Below are 12,151 nucleotides of genomic sequence, written 5' to 3'. Positions count from 1 at the left end.
AGAAAGAGAGAGAGAGAGAGAGAGAGATTCATTCTGTAGATTCTATAATCATGGAAAAGGTTTGTTGTATTTGACAAGTACAAGTTTGTATCTTTGGTTAGCCTCACAGAGACAGTGAGAACTGAGGCAGTGCAAGACTGATTCTTCCTTGTTCTTAAGCGTTAGCACAGACAAGATTAGATCCGTGAGGTGAGGTGGTTGATATTCATTCTATGTCTGACCTGTAGATGCCAGTCTTTAAGAACATCATTCCATTGTTTTTTGCCAAAACCTATTCATATTGAAGAAAACATCTAAAGTGGATGATTTTTAATATGTGCTCTGGGTTTCTGCACGTGAGTATAGCTAAAAATACTGTAAGGAGCTTTTCAAATATAAACTTTTCTCTCTTCAGGTGAAATGGAAGAAATCAGATGTGAAGTTTGAAGACCGATTTGACAAGTATCTTGACCCATCTTTCTTTCAGCACAGAGTATGTATTGTTCTAAGACAGCCTTACAAAATGTCCCTTTAAAATGATTGCTTTAGTTTAGATGTCATGCAATTTTTGGATTATGTCTTTGAACGTCTTTCCAGATTCTGGACCAATAAACCAGGGAGGTCTAGGGCTGTTGTTTAAGTAGTAGTGTTGCTGCTAAAATAGGATGACTCCATTTTTTTAGAGTGCTTCAATAAATACGCAGGCAAGCTTAAAGCTTGCAGAAAATACAAGGCATTTCAAGAAAATACATTCAGGTGATCAGAAGCAATGGAACTTCAGGGACACAACTGTACAACTGTGTAAGCTGAATAAGTGCAGTTGGCCACAGGTACACTTCTTTCTGAAGTAAATGTAAAGCGAAAAGCATTAGCCTAAACCAGTTGGTGCTATCAGTTGTGTTTAAATCTGTGGTTGTAATCTCCCTAAGGGTAATATACTGAGCTGTGCTACTTTCTGAAAGTAGAGATTTTGCATTCTGTTTGGAGCTCAGTGAAAACCAGAAGGATATGCTTTTGAGAGGAAAAATAATGCTGCTGCACATTTTGATCCTGTGCAAAGCAGTAGTTCCTTTGGCTTTGCTACTTACCCTTCTCTAGGAAGGCAGCAGTACATTATATTGCCTTTTGTTTACCAAAGGAGCATGTACAGCCAGTTGTTCAAACTTTGCTGCTGCTTAACTAAGTTGTGATAACTTCATCATGAGCAAGGCTGGCTATTAAAAAGGTTTATGTATGGTGTTTCACAGGCCAGTTTTAGTGTCACTTTCTAAAAATGTAGTGTTACATTTTTACCCTTACAATAGGGTTTATTGTTACTTAGCTAGTGGTGACAAGCTGTCTGTATAGGCAACAATTTATCCTTCTTGGAACAATTTGAAACGCATTTACACATTTAAGTTCTAAACCTTACTGGGTGTGTTTTCTTTTTGTAGATTCACTGGTTTTCAATTTTCAATTCTTTTATGATGGTGATCTTTCTGGTTGGCCTAGTGTCTATGATATTAATGAGAACTTTGCGAAAAGATTATGCAAGATACAGCAAGGAGGAAGAAATGGATGATATGGTAAGATCTGCATTCATGCTTTAAAAGCTCTCTTTTTAAGGCTTATTGTTTTCTTGTCATACATTCATTGTGATAGCAGCTCTGGATGGCTTTCTTCAGTTGGACAGAAAATTGCCTTTTGTGTGTCTTGAAAGTGTTACTGGTTTTCTTTATAACATGCTTCTAGGTTGCAACCCAAAAATCTCTTTGTAGTCACTGTGTTAATGTTCATATCCAACCTTAGGATAAACTAGGACCATTCAGACTTTGTAGTAGAAGCCTGGTGTACTCCTAAGCACCTCAGAGGCTTTAGGGACAAGGAGGGATTCTGGTAGATTTTATTGTGTCATACATTCAGGTAGTAATTTGTTGTTGTCTTCCTTAAGCATCTGAAAAGTAAACTTTCAGATTTGATGCATTCAGAAGAGAAGACACACTTGCACTTGAAGTTGCTTTATTAAATCAGACCTTTTTTTATCTAGCTTGCATGTTTGTCTTTAATTGTCATGACTAGACTTTAAATTTGTTGTTGTTGTTCCCAGGACAGAGATCTAGGTGATGAGTATGGGTGGAAGCAGGTCCATGGAGATGTGTTTAGACCATCCAGTCATCCTCTAATATTTTCATCGCTTATTGGTTCTGGCTGTCAAATTTTTGCTGTGTCTCTTATAGTCATTGTTGTTGCAATGATAGAAGATTTATACACAGAGTAAGTATAATTGTGTCATGTCTTCCATACATAAATGTTTAAGTGAACAAAATAATTACAAAAATTATTGTTCTAACTGGCCTGAAAAAAATGTTTGAGAGTCTTAAGTCATAATCTGTAGATCAGATGTAGTATTAAGTGCTCTTTTAATTTGTAATGAAACATTGTCCTGCTGTTATCACATTAGTCGGTCTCCTTTGATTTTCTCTTTTAGTGCTTGCTTTTTGAATGATTTATTATGAAACTAGTTTGTTGTTCTGCAGAATCACTAGTAGATAATATGGGAAATATATGTTAAAAGTTACATATTTCGCTCCTGGTTTCATCCAGAGTAACAAGATCTTACTGTATTTCTGACCCAATTTCCCCACCATGTCCTGTGAAAACTGAAGTAGGAGTGTGCTCTGTTGTGAATAGTTCTGTTTTCTGCTGGCAAGTCAGTATTAAGTCAGTCTTACCCACAAGTCTGCTTGGGAATGAAGATGTAATTCCTTAAGTTCTTTTGAACACATAGTGCTCAGCCTGTGTTGATGTAAAATCCCCAGCAACAGGTGGGCTGTAGTCCTGACTGGAAATAAATAATTTAAAATAAAGAAATAATACTCAAGTTTAAATTTAACACACTACTTGTAGTTCACCAGTTTTTTTTCCCTTACCTCTTAATCTGATGGAGATTTTTGGGTGACTGGATGGACTGCATCTGTTTCTGTAGTGATTTTATTTTGGGCATTGGAGGGAATTATTGGCTTGTGTTTTGGGGTTTTTTTGATTTTTTGCAAGTTATTTGTTTAAAGCAATGACTAAACTTTGACTGTGAATATCACTGTACCTTGATTTTAACAAGGTGTAATACTTCTAATGTGCCACTAGAGAGAACTCTTGCTTTTGAATTTAGCGGCCTTTTAATGGTGTGTTTAAAAAGCCACTCTGTAGTACCAGAATGTTGGCATATTTTCGTTTTTCATAGGGTATTATTCCCCTCCTTGTGCCTCATGGTTATATTTCTAGACAGGCTTACATACACAGTTTTAAGAGTGCAGCATGTCAGCCCTTCAGAGGACAAAATGAAACCATTTCAGAATATATGTGCCCTGTAGGGAAGCTGTAAGTTGGTAATGACAGTTGTAAAATGTGTCAGAACAGTAGTTTTCGAAAAGATATGTGCACTTAGTCTTTTATTGCAATAGGCCTTTCTGTCACTTTCAAAGTGAATTTAATTCTGGGTGTGTAGTGGAACAACTGACCAAATCTGGTGCAGACAATTCTTCCGTTTAGGAAAATAGCACCAAGTCTGATGTTTTTACTGGTAGCCTGGATTTATACAGTGACAGTGCCATTTCAGACTGTGCCTGCTCTTGGGGGTTTTGCATGTGTTTCTAAATTGTTTTAAGTTATGGGAAGTTTTTAAAAAACAAATGTTAGCAAAACAGTCCTTTAGTGTTTGTGACCAGCAGGTATATTTGCTTTGGTCACGCAGTCATGGAAGTTTAAGTGCTAGAGATTGCTTCTTTGAGTACAGCAGGCATCCAGGAATGGTTCCTCAGAGCCCAAAATGGCAGTAACTAGAATCTCTCAGAGCAACTAATTTGATGAAAGTACAGTAAGTTGGCTGAAAACCTACTGCTATTTGCTGTCGAAGAATAGCAGAGGGATGTGGAGAAACAACTCTATTAATGAATAAAATTTCTATCTTCCTATTCTTAGATATTATTTTTTTTAAATGTATTTGGAAATGGCTTCTTTGATTTAAAATTATTAGCTTTGCCTGTAAAGTTTCAGAAAAATTATGCCAAAATTAGTAGCCCAACATTTAATGGGGTGACATTTAAAAATTACTAAGCTCTTCTGATTGCACTACTCGATGCTGATTTGTGACTTCATTATAGTATTTATAGTTTCTAAATCTAATTTTCTGCCAGATGAACACTTTCGATCTTAAAAGTTAATTTCTGGGGGATGGCAGAAACATCATTCACAATCTTAGTGTATTTTTGTTAATGCTGGCCTTTTGACATTTTATCTACAGTTGAATCTTACACTTAATGTATGTCATGTAAATAGTTATTTATGCACAAAGTACACACATCCAAATGTCAGAGTATATTTATCAGAGGTGAGATTCTGTACTCCGGTTAAAATAAATGCATGTTAGAAAAGAATGTAGTATGTCAAAATTCTCTTTCCCACATTGAATTAGACTTGGCCAAAAGCTTTGTATACAAACAGTTCTCATTCTTATGCAGATTTTACAGTTTAAGCACTTCTGAATTTTTGTATTACATAAAAATATTAAGTAACTGCTTCTGCTTAAAATACACTATTTTTTTCTCTCTAATCATGTTTGGTTTTTTATTTCATTTACCAAAAACTTCCCTTCTTGTAGGAGAGGATCAATGCTTAGTACAGCTATATTTGTTTATGCTGCAACATCGCCAGTGAATGGATATTTTGGAGGAAGCCTTTATGCTAGACAAGGAGGTAAATAGTTTTCATATTCCAGCATTTTCATTGCATTGTTAAATAGAGAAGTTACTATTTTCTGATTTGCACCAATATAGTGTCCTCACGGAGTTAGATGGAATTCAGTAAATTCTTAATAAATGGGAAATATCTTGAGTATATTTACCTTTCATGTTACCTACTCAGTACTGGCTACGCTTTCTAAAGAGGTAACTGGAGTCTTAGGTTAATTTAAAAGAGCTAAAGAGCTGTTAACAGTTGTGACTTCTGAATTGCTTGTTATACTCTTGTATATAATCTTTTGGCTCATGACATCCACAGAGTATAATAGCCTTTCCCTTTGTGTAACCTTAAACAGTTCGCGTCATCTTCTCCCAATGACTCCTACATGGTCCTTTTCTGTATGTACTAGGGGGGTTATGTTAGGCTAACACAAAAAGGATGAGTATGATTATTTACTAGACCACTAATTGTGGATGGGGAAAACCGTTTATATCGTCTTTTAAAGAAGGATGTTCTACTTTCCAGTATATGCTCTACTTTATACTTAGCAAGTCAAAATGAGCATCAGTAGAGAGCAGAAGCCAAATAAAATTGACGGATTTGAACAGGCTGTCTTCAAATGCTCCCCACTATGCCTCTGAGTTATGACCAGTTAGATTCTTGCAGTGCACTAGCTTCATCCATTTCCCTATGCTGCAATAAAAGAATGATCAATACCTATTAGCTTATAGAGTGCTTAAAAAAAATAATTCTGGTAAGTTCACAAAAGAAAATCTGCATCTTTTTAGCATGGTATACCTGTTAGTGTTAAATCTCAACTGCACTTTGAGTTTGGAGAGTAGAAGTTTATTTTCATGTGGCTTGTTTATAAACCTAGCAGTTAGTACAAAACCAGATCTAGTTAGAGAAGGGTTGCTGTGCTGAAATGTACCATGCTCTATGGTTGAGCCAGATTTGCCTTTTTTTTTACAGATCAAACATGTATCAAACCTTGAAATGCTGATTTTGTTGGCTCATGGTGAAAATACATAGGATTGTCTTGAAAAAAATTGCTATTTCTTTACTGTTTTTACTTACTGCATATTGATATCATGGTATATAAATATAGACAGTATTTAAGAGCATAAAAAGTACAGGGATTACAGATAGGGAAAATTTTTAAGGTATTGCCCAAAAGGATTTCTTTGAGCTCCTCAGGGAGCTCTAAACTTAGTAATGACTACTAGCAAGTGTTGCTGTTCCCTTGATGCTTGGAGTTTAGAAATCACTTTCTTTCTACTTTTTCTGCTGTTGAAGATGTCAAGAGTCCAGTTTTCCTGTATGATAAATGCTGTGGTATTTTGCTTTATATCAGGGATAGCCAGTTCCTTAATGCATCCTGATGTGTGCAATTAGCTTGGTTGGATCAAGCCAACGCAGAGCAGGTGCTGTCTGGAAGCAGCTGTGGTGCTGAGTTGTCCTGGGAGCAGTGCTGGGCTCTCGTGTGCGCTTAGAGTGGGAGCAGGCTCTGCACAGGGCCAGCTCTGCTATCTCTGTCTCTTCTTATCTGCAGCTACATACCCCCTTAGGTTTCACACCCTGGGTTCTTTGGCCAGCTTAGTCAGCATATGCTGTTCTTCAGCTGAAACATTCTCATGCTGTATCCCTTTTCTTGTCTCTTTACCTGGCTTAATAAATTGATTAATGTGCTGCATCTTGTGAGTTACCAGGAGTCAGATGAAACTTCGTTTGCCCTTGGCTCTTGTATTGATGTAGTATGTTGTTACTTACTTCTTTTGCCTTTTTGTGGGAGAAGTAGTCAAGCATCTAAATTCTGGAGTGCTTGCTAGTAAATTTTTAAAAAAATATGCTGTATCTTACCAGTCCCATTGGAATGTCCCTTGTTACAGGAAGGCGATGGATAAAGCAGATGTTCATTGGAGCCTTCCTTATTCCAGCAATGGTGTGTGGAACTGCCTTCTTCATCAACTTCATTGCCATCTATTACCATGCTTCAAGAGCTATACCCTTTGCAACCATGGTGAGTTGTTTTATTGGAGAATTTAAACTCCACTGTCGACACAGAAAAACGACATTTTTTTAAAATCTAAGTACAATTGTGAGTCATAGCTTTATCTAGTTAGAGATTTTTTGTGGGAGGGGGTTAAGGTGCTTCAAGTATAATTCATTTTAATGACAATAGCAACAGCTGCTGGATGCCAAAACCAGTCTTCTCTGTGCTTAAAATGACACTTCTGCTTTGTATTCAAGCTTAGTGTTTTAACAGTGTGGAAAGTCAGCAACTTGAATTTCCTTCTTCATGGCCAGTACAAACTGTTTATAATATAAAATGAAATACAAAGGGATTCCAAGTGAAAGATACTTCCAAATCATTGCAATCAAGCAAAAAAATAAGAATAAATGATCAGGCAGCAATACAAGCTAAGACATTCTGAGCAGATCTGTCTTTACAAGAATGACTCACCCTTTTCACTTTGTTCAGTGTTATTTACTGTCCAGTTATGGTCTTGTGTCTGTACATTTACCCTATCACTTGAAAAACTATACTTGTTGTAGTACTTTTTCATTTAGTCGTGATGATGTTCTCTATTTGCTTTGTCTTTTGTCAGGATTTTGTTTGTGTTGGCCCCTTCCAAGCAACCTCAAATAATCCTGTGAATAAAATGTAGGAAATAATCACTTGCCACTTGGGCAAAATTTCTATTTGAGCTTATAAGGGCTACTGTTTTAAAGCAGAATTTTTTTTTTAAATATACATCATAAAATTGCTTTTTCCAAGTTTGTGCAGTAGCACCATTAACTTAAAAGAATATCTTAGTACAGGAAGTCTTGTTTTGTTTTCAATAATACCTGTAGCAAATCTTGGAATTTAAACATTTTATAGAGATTTCTTCTTTGCATATCAGTTTTTGTGATATGTTAGGTTCAAATAATTTAGAGATATTCAAGTAGCCTTGGATTTCTTCTTAGTTTAAATCTACCACAAAATGAAGCTTAGTATCAGAAGTTTCTGTCTTGTATATTGTATTCTTTTGGTTATAATTGAATTCAGTATGTGACTGAAAATACTTCTAAAGAACACATTGTTAATGAATTAATGTGGTAGAGATTATAAATGGTAACAAGAAGAGAGACAATTCCCAGTTTCAGGCGAAGACTTTCAATAATTTTTCACTGATGGAGGAGTCATTCTATGTACATTGCTGGTTCTAGTCACCTCCTTATTAACAGTATTTTCAAAGTGTGCCTGAATACCAGCTTTTTACAGTGAATTCAATTGTATAAAACAGCTGAATGTAACATAAAGCTAAACATGTTTATAAACTCTTCACTTATTTTTTCTGGTTTTCTTCTTCAGGAAATTTGACTAAAATTCTATCTTTGAATATGTTTCTATTAGTTGGTCAGTGTTCCAAAGCAATATTGTGTTGTTTTTTCTTTCTTACACTAGCAGCTATATACAATACTGTCATAAAAGTTTACAGCATTGATCCTTGATATGTGCAAAGAGGCTGTTTTACTGCTAAGCAAGCAGTTATGGTATCACATTTCTCACTTGTATTCGCCTTTGTAGGCCAGGAATGCTGAGGGAAGGTGATTCCACCTGTGCTGTAGTTTGTCTTGTGAATTTGTTCAGCTGATTGGTATTTTAAGATCATGGGCAGGTGCATGCAAAAGCAAATGGCTATATAAATCTTCAGGGTTCACTTAATCAGGGTGTTAGGACTCTCTATACACAGTGGTTTTAATATTTGCAAGGTTTTATGAAAGTGTTTGAATCATTGTGACTGTGGCAATAAAACTTAAGTGGAGTTAGCAGGCAAGCAGGTTATGAATCAGAAACTTCATCAGAATGAGCAACGCTCTAATGACTTCAAATCAACAAGCTGGTTTGTGGAAGGAAATGGAAATTGCTTGCAATTACCATGTTATGCTTCAGATTGAAGTCCCCAGGATGCTCTCTGGCTTTATGGATGAGATCCCTTTGTGTCTTTCCACCTCTGTTTTCAATGTAAAGAAGCTTCCAGAATTGTCTGATGCAAACTTGTTGCTGCTGATTTCTTGGGAAAATAAAACCTCTGCCACCTAAATGTACTAGAACACAGAAATAACTTCCTTTACCATGGTATGTCTTGAAACCACCCTCCTTGATTTAAATTGCTAGCAAGTATTGCCCCCTCATCTTGACTACTGTAAATCTGGAAAAAGCAGAAACCGAGTTGCTGAAAAAAGTCCCTTAGCTAAAAGGTTGTTAAGAGACTATTCTTAAATATGTCATCCTGTACTTTGCCAGTTTTGCATTGCCACTTCCCAGTGAAGTACTAAGTAGTCTCTGTGACTTAAATCTTCCCTCCAGGGAGATTTTCCTATGGAATTTAGGCAAAGGCAGCCGATAGAATCAAATTCAGGACATGCAAACTAACACCCAGTTGCTGCATCTTTCATCTACCTGGTATCTGCTCTTCTACACTTTGTCTTGAAGTCCTCTAATTGATTGGGCTCTTCAGGACCTTCATGCATCTCACTGTTGTTGTAGTCTGTTTTGAACCTCAAAATTTCATTCACCTTATATAACTCACTCCTGATGTCTGGGATCTCCTTGAAGATGTGGCAGGGCCTGGGAAGATGCAAAGCTTATTTCTGAAATCAGTCTTCACTCTTGGGACTCTGCCCTTAGCCATTTTAGATATACTTGCAAGCTGTCTTACCTGTGGAAGGACAAACCTTCTGCAGTGAAATACACCATGAGCATGAACAAAGGCTTTATCTCTTCCTTGGGATAGCTTTCAGCTGCCCTTCCCTTTGGCATGATATCAAGAATGTGACAGATTTTATTCAAATACGAGAGCTTTTTAAAACTTAATGCATTAAAGCTTTTAACTTCCAGAGCCTACAAAGGAGATATAAAATCTCTGCTTTTTTCACTCATCCCTTCACCGTTATAGAAATGCAGTGGGTACTGTTCAATTATTCATTCCTTTGGAGTCCAAATTTGATTTTTTGGTGTATTTGTTGATTATGTCCTCTTACTGGTGAACATAGAGTTCTGAAGTTGTTACAGATCTCGACTCAGTTTCTGTTGATGTTTATCAGTCTTTTTGGTGTATTTACCAATCATCTTTATATTTTTTGTGTTTGAATTATACGTAAAAAGTGGAGCATGGAAGCTTTAAGAAGAATTTTAAATAATGGTATGCAAAGTGACTTCTCCATAATATGTGTGAACAGTACGGTACTAGTTCTGTGCAGAAATACTGAGTAATACAGAATTTCTGTGGAGTACAGCATGATTGAATTTGAAGCAACCATTTTAATTCTGGCATTTCATAAGTTGTGAATGCTTACGTTGTTCTGTGAGTGATGCATAATTTAAAGATTTCCATTAAGGCTACTATGACTAATGTAATATTCTGACTGCAGAATCTATGCAGCTTCTATTAACTGTTTTGAGATTTATCATTTCTGTTTTGTTTGAACAGTAGGTTCCTTTGTGGCTAATGTTTCCAGTGTGCATTTCTAATGATTTAATTAAATAAGTTTAAGCACACTGTATTTCTCTTGGGATTGAGACCCTAGTGTTTGCATCTTTTATACCTTGTTTGGAAAAGAAAAAAGTGTTTCCTCCAACAGATAGCTTAATCCAAGCTGCAGCTTTCCCTGACAGCTTTGAGTTGATATGAGTATTGATTGCTGCTGAGAAAAGAGGACCTAGTAGTGCCAAAGATTTTCATTCATTGAGCCAGATAAAGAAATACACCTGGCTAAAAATAGAAAAAATCCTGTTACATACATTCAGCAGGGTGCTTCCTCAAATTGTTTGAAAGTGACTGTGCAACCCTTGGTCATATCCCTTAGTTTTGCTAAAAATAGACAGAGCTTAATTCTTCTGCCTACATTTTCAACAGTTCAATTTGTTACCTAGAGCAACACTCTAGATTAACAACTTAGTTGTAATAAAACTAGTAACACTTCATTTTGAAGCCTTTTGCTCTGTTCTTTTTCTTGTAATGTTTGGATGATGTGCAGAAAATGGTGGCATTATACAAATTTAGTAACCTCTGTATGGGAGGGTGTCTCATGACTGAGAATGCATTTTGGTAGCTGACAGGGAAGATCAAGCTGCTGCTTTGACAGTTAATTTTTATTGCTTTTCTTCCCTGTGCATTAAGCAGTCATGGCACCATAGCCTGCCAGTAGCTGTTTAATATTAGATATGCTCATAAAAATTTTAATTATCACCTTTGAATGAAGTTTAATCTACAGTTGTCAGAAAATATGAAACACATGGCACTAGGAAATAAATTATATCCCTCTTGACAATATTTCCTTTCAAATACGGAAAACTGAATTCTGCACATTCAGTCGAGGGCAGTAGAATATTCTTTCCCCATCAAAACAAAACAAAAAGGAGTTAGAATGCAGGCTTGGTGAGGTTGACAGTCTCTTCTATGGCAACTAAAACCTGCAAACTAAATCAGCTGCTGGTGTATAAATAAGATACTTTGTACAACAAAATTGCAACAGTCAAAATAAAACAAGCATTTTTTAATGTACAAAAGCTCACGTAATTTGTCTTGAGTAATATGGATTATAGAGAACCTGTGCTTGTTTCTTGATGAAAAAACAGGTTTGAAAACGTAATGTATTTGCCTCTTTTCATGATCTGTGTTTTATGAAGTAGTAATTAAAACAGTTCTCTGAATTTCTCATGGCTGATGTTACAGTAATAACTCTTAAAATGCTTGTAAAGACACAGCTTTCTTATCTCTGCTCATCACACAACTACTGTTATTGGGGTCTGCTTTTCTCAGTACATTGTCGGTGACTTTTGCAGGAGGGTAGAGCAGGTATGTGTGTTGATCTTGTCTTCATTTCTCCTTTCCATTTCTGATGGTGGAGGCCATTAAGTGTTTGAACTGCTTTTTCCGTTGTATTCTTACTCTTGGAAACCTTTTAGGCAGAAATCCTGTAACTTTATCTTTAAGACACTTGTTATCCCAGTACCCTGTGTTTGCTTTAGTTAGGATTTAGACTCTGTAGGTTTGGATATTGCCCAGCCTGCATCATTGCTGTCCTTGCTATCTGTGGCTATGGGCTCTACCTGTTTAGTTTGAGAGGAGGGGCGCTGTCTTCACCTCAGACATGAAATTAAGAGGTACATGCCTGAAAAACACCAGCTATCCCCAGTCATCTCTAGCATCCAGAGAAGGCTTATTATTGCCAAGAGTGAAGAAAGTTGTTTTACCAGTCATCAGTCTGAGCAGGTAGACTACCTGTGAGTCAGACAATGAGTGGAAAGCAAGAAAGAAGATGCTGCTGAGTTCAACGTGATGTGTACAACCAGTACTGGTTTTGTTGGTCATCTTACTCAGACCACCAGGTTGCTGTCACCAGGAGGGTGGTCTTACCTCAGCAGAAAGAACAACATTCACATCTTCATTTTGGACAACATATC

At 36.5% G+C, this 12,151-nt stretch overlaps 1 protein-coding gene across 1 annotated transcript in view; it reads left to right on the top strand.

Annotated features, from left to right (window-relative positions):
- Positions 1-12,151, top strand: part of TM9SF3 (transmembrane 9 superfamily member 3) — a 39,827-nt gene that overhangs the window by 14,195 nt on the left and 13,481 nt on the right. Inside the window, exons 5-9 of the mRNA XM_008643731.2 lie at positions 395-472; positions 1,413-1,544; positions 2,066-2,232; positions 4,616-4,710; positions 6,585-6,715. Coding sequence (XP_008641953.2) covers positions 395-472; positions 1,413-1,544; positions 2,066-2,232; positions 4,616-4,710; positions 6,585-6,715 — 603 coding nt within the window. The remainder of the gene's footprint in view (positions 1-394; positions 473-1,412; positions 1,545-2,065; positions 2,233-4,615; positions 4,711-6,584; positions 6,716-12,151) is intronic.

This window comes from Corvus brachyrhynchos, unplaced genomic scaffold (assembly GCF_000691975.1).
Source record: "Corvus brachyrhynchos isolate BGI_N302 unplaced genomic scaffold, ASM69197v1 scaffold61, whole genome shotgun sequence".
NCBI classification, from domain to species: Eukaryota; Metazoa; Chordata; class Aves; order Passeriformes; family Corvidae; genus Corvus; species Corvus brachyrhynchos.
The sequence above is the reverse complement of the archived record's forward strand: the minus strand, read 5'-3'. Positions and strand labels throughout refer to the sequence as shown.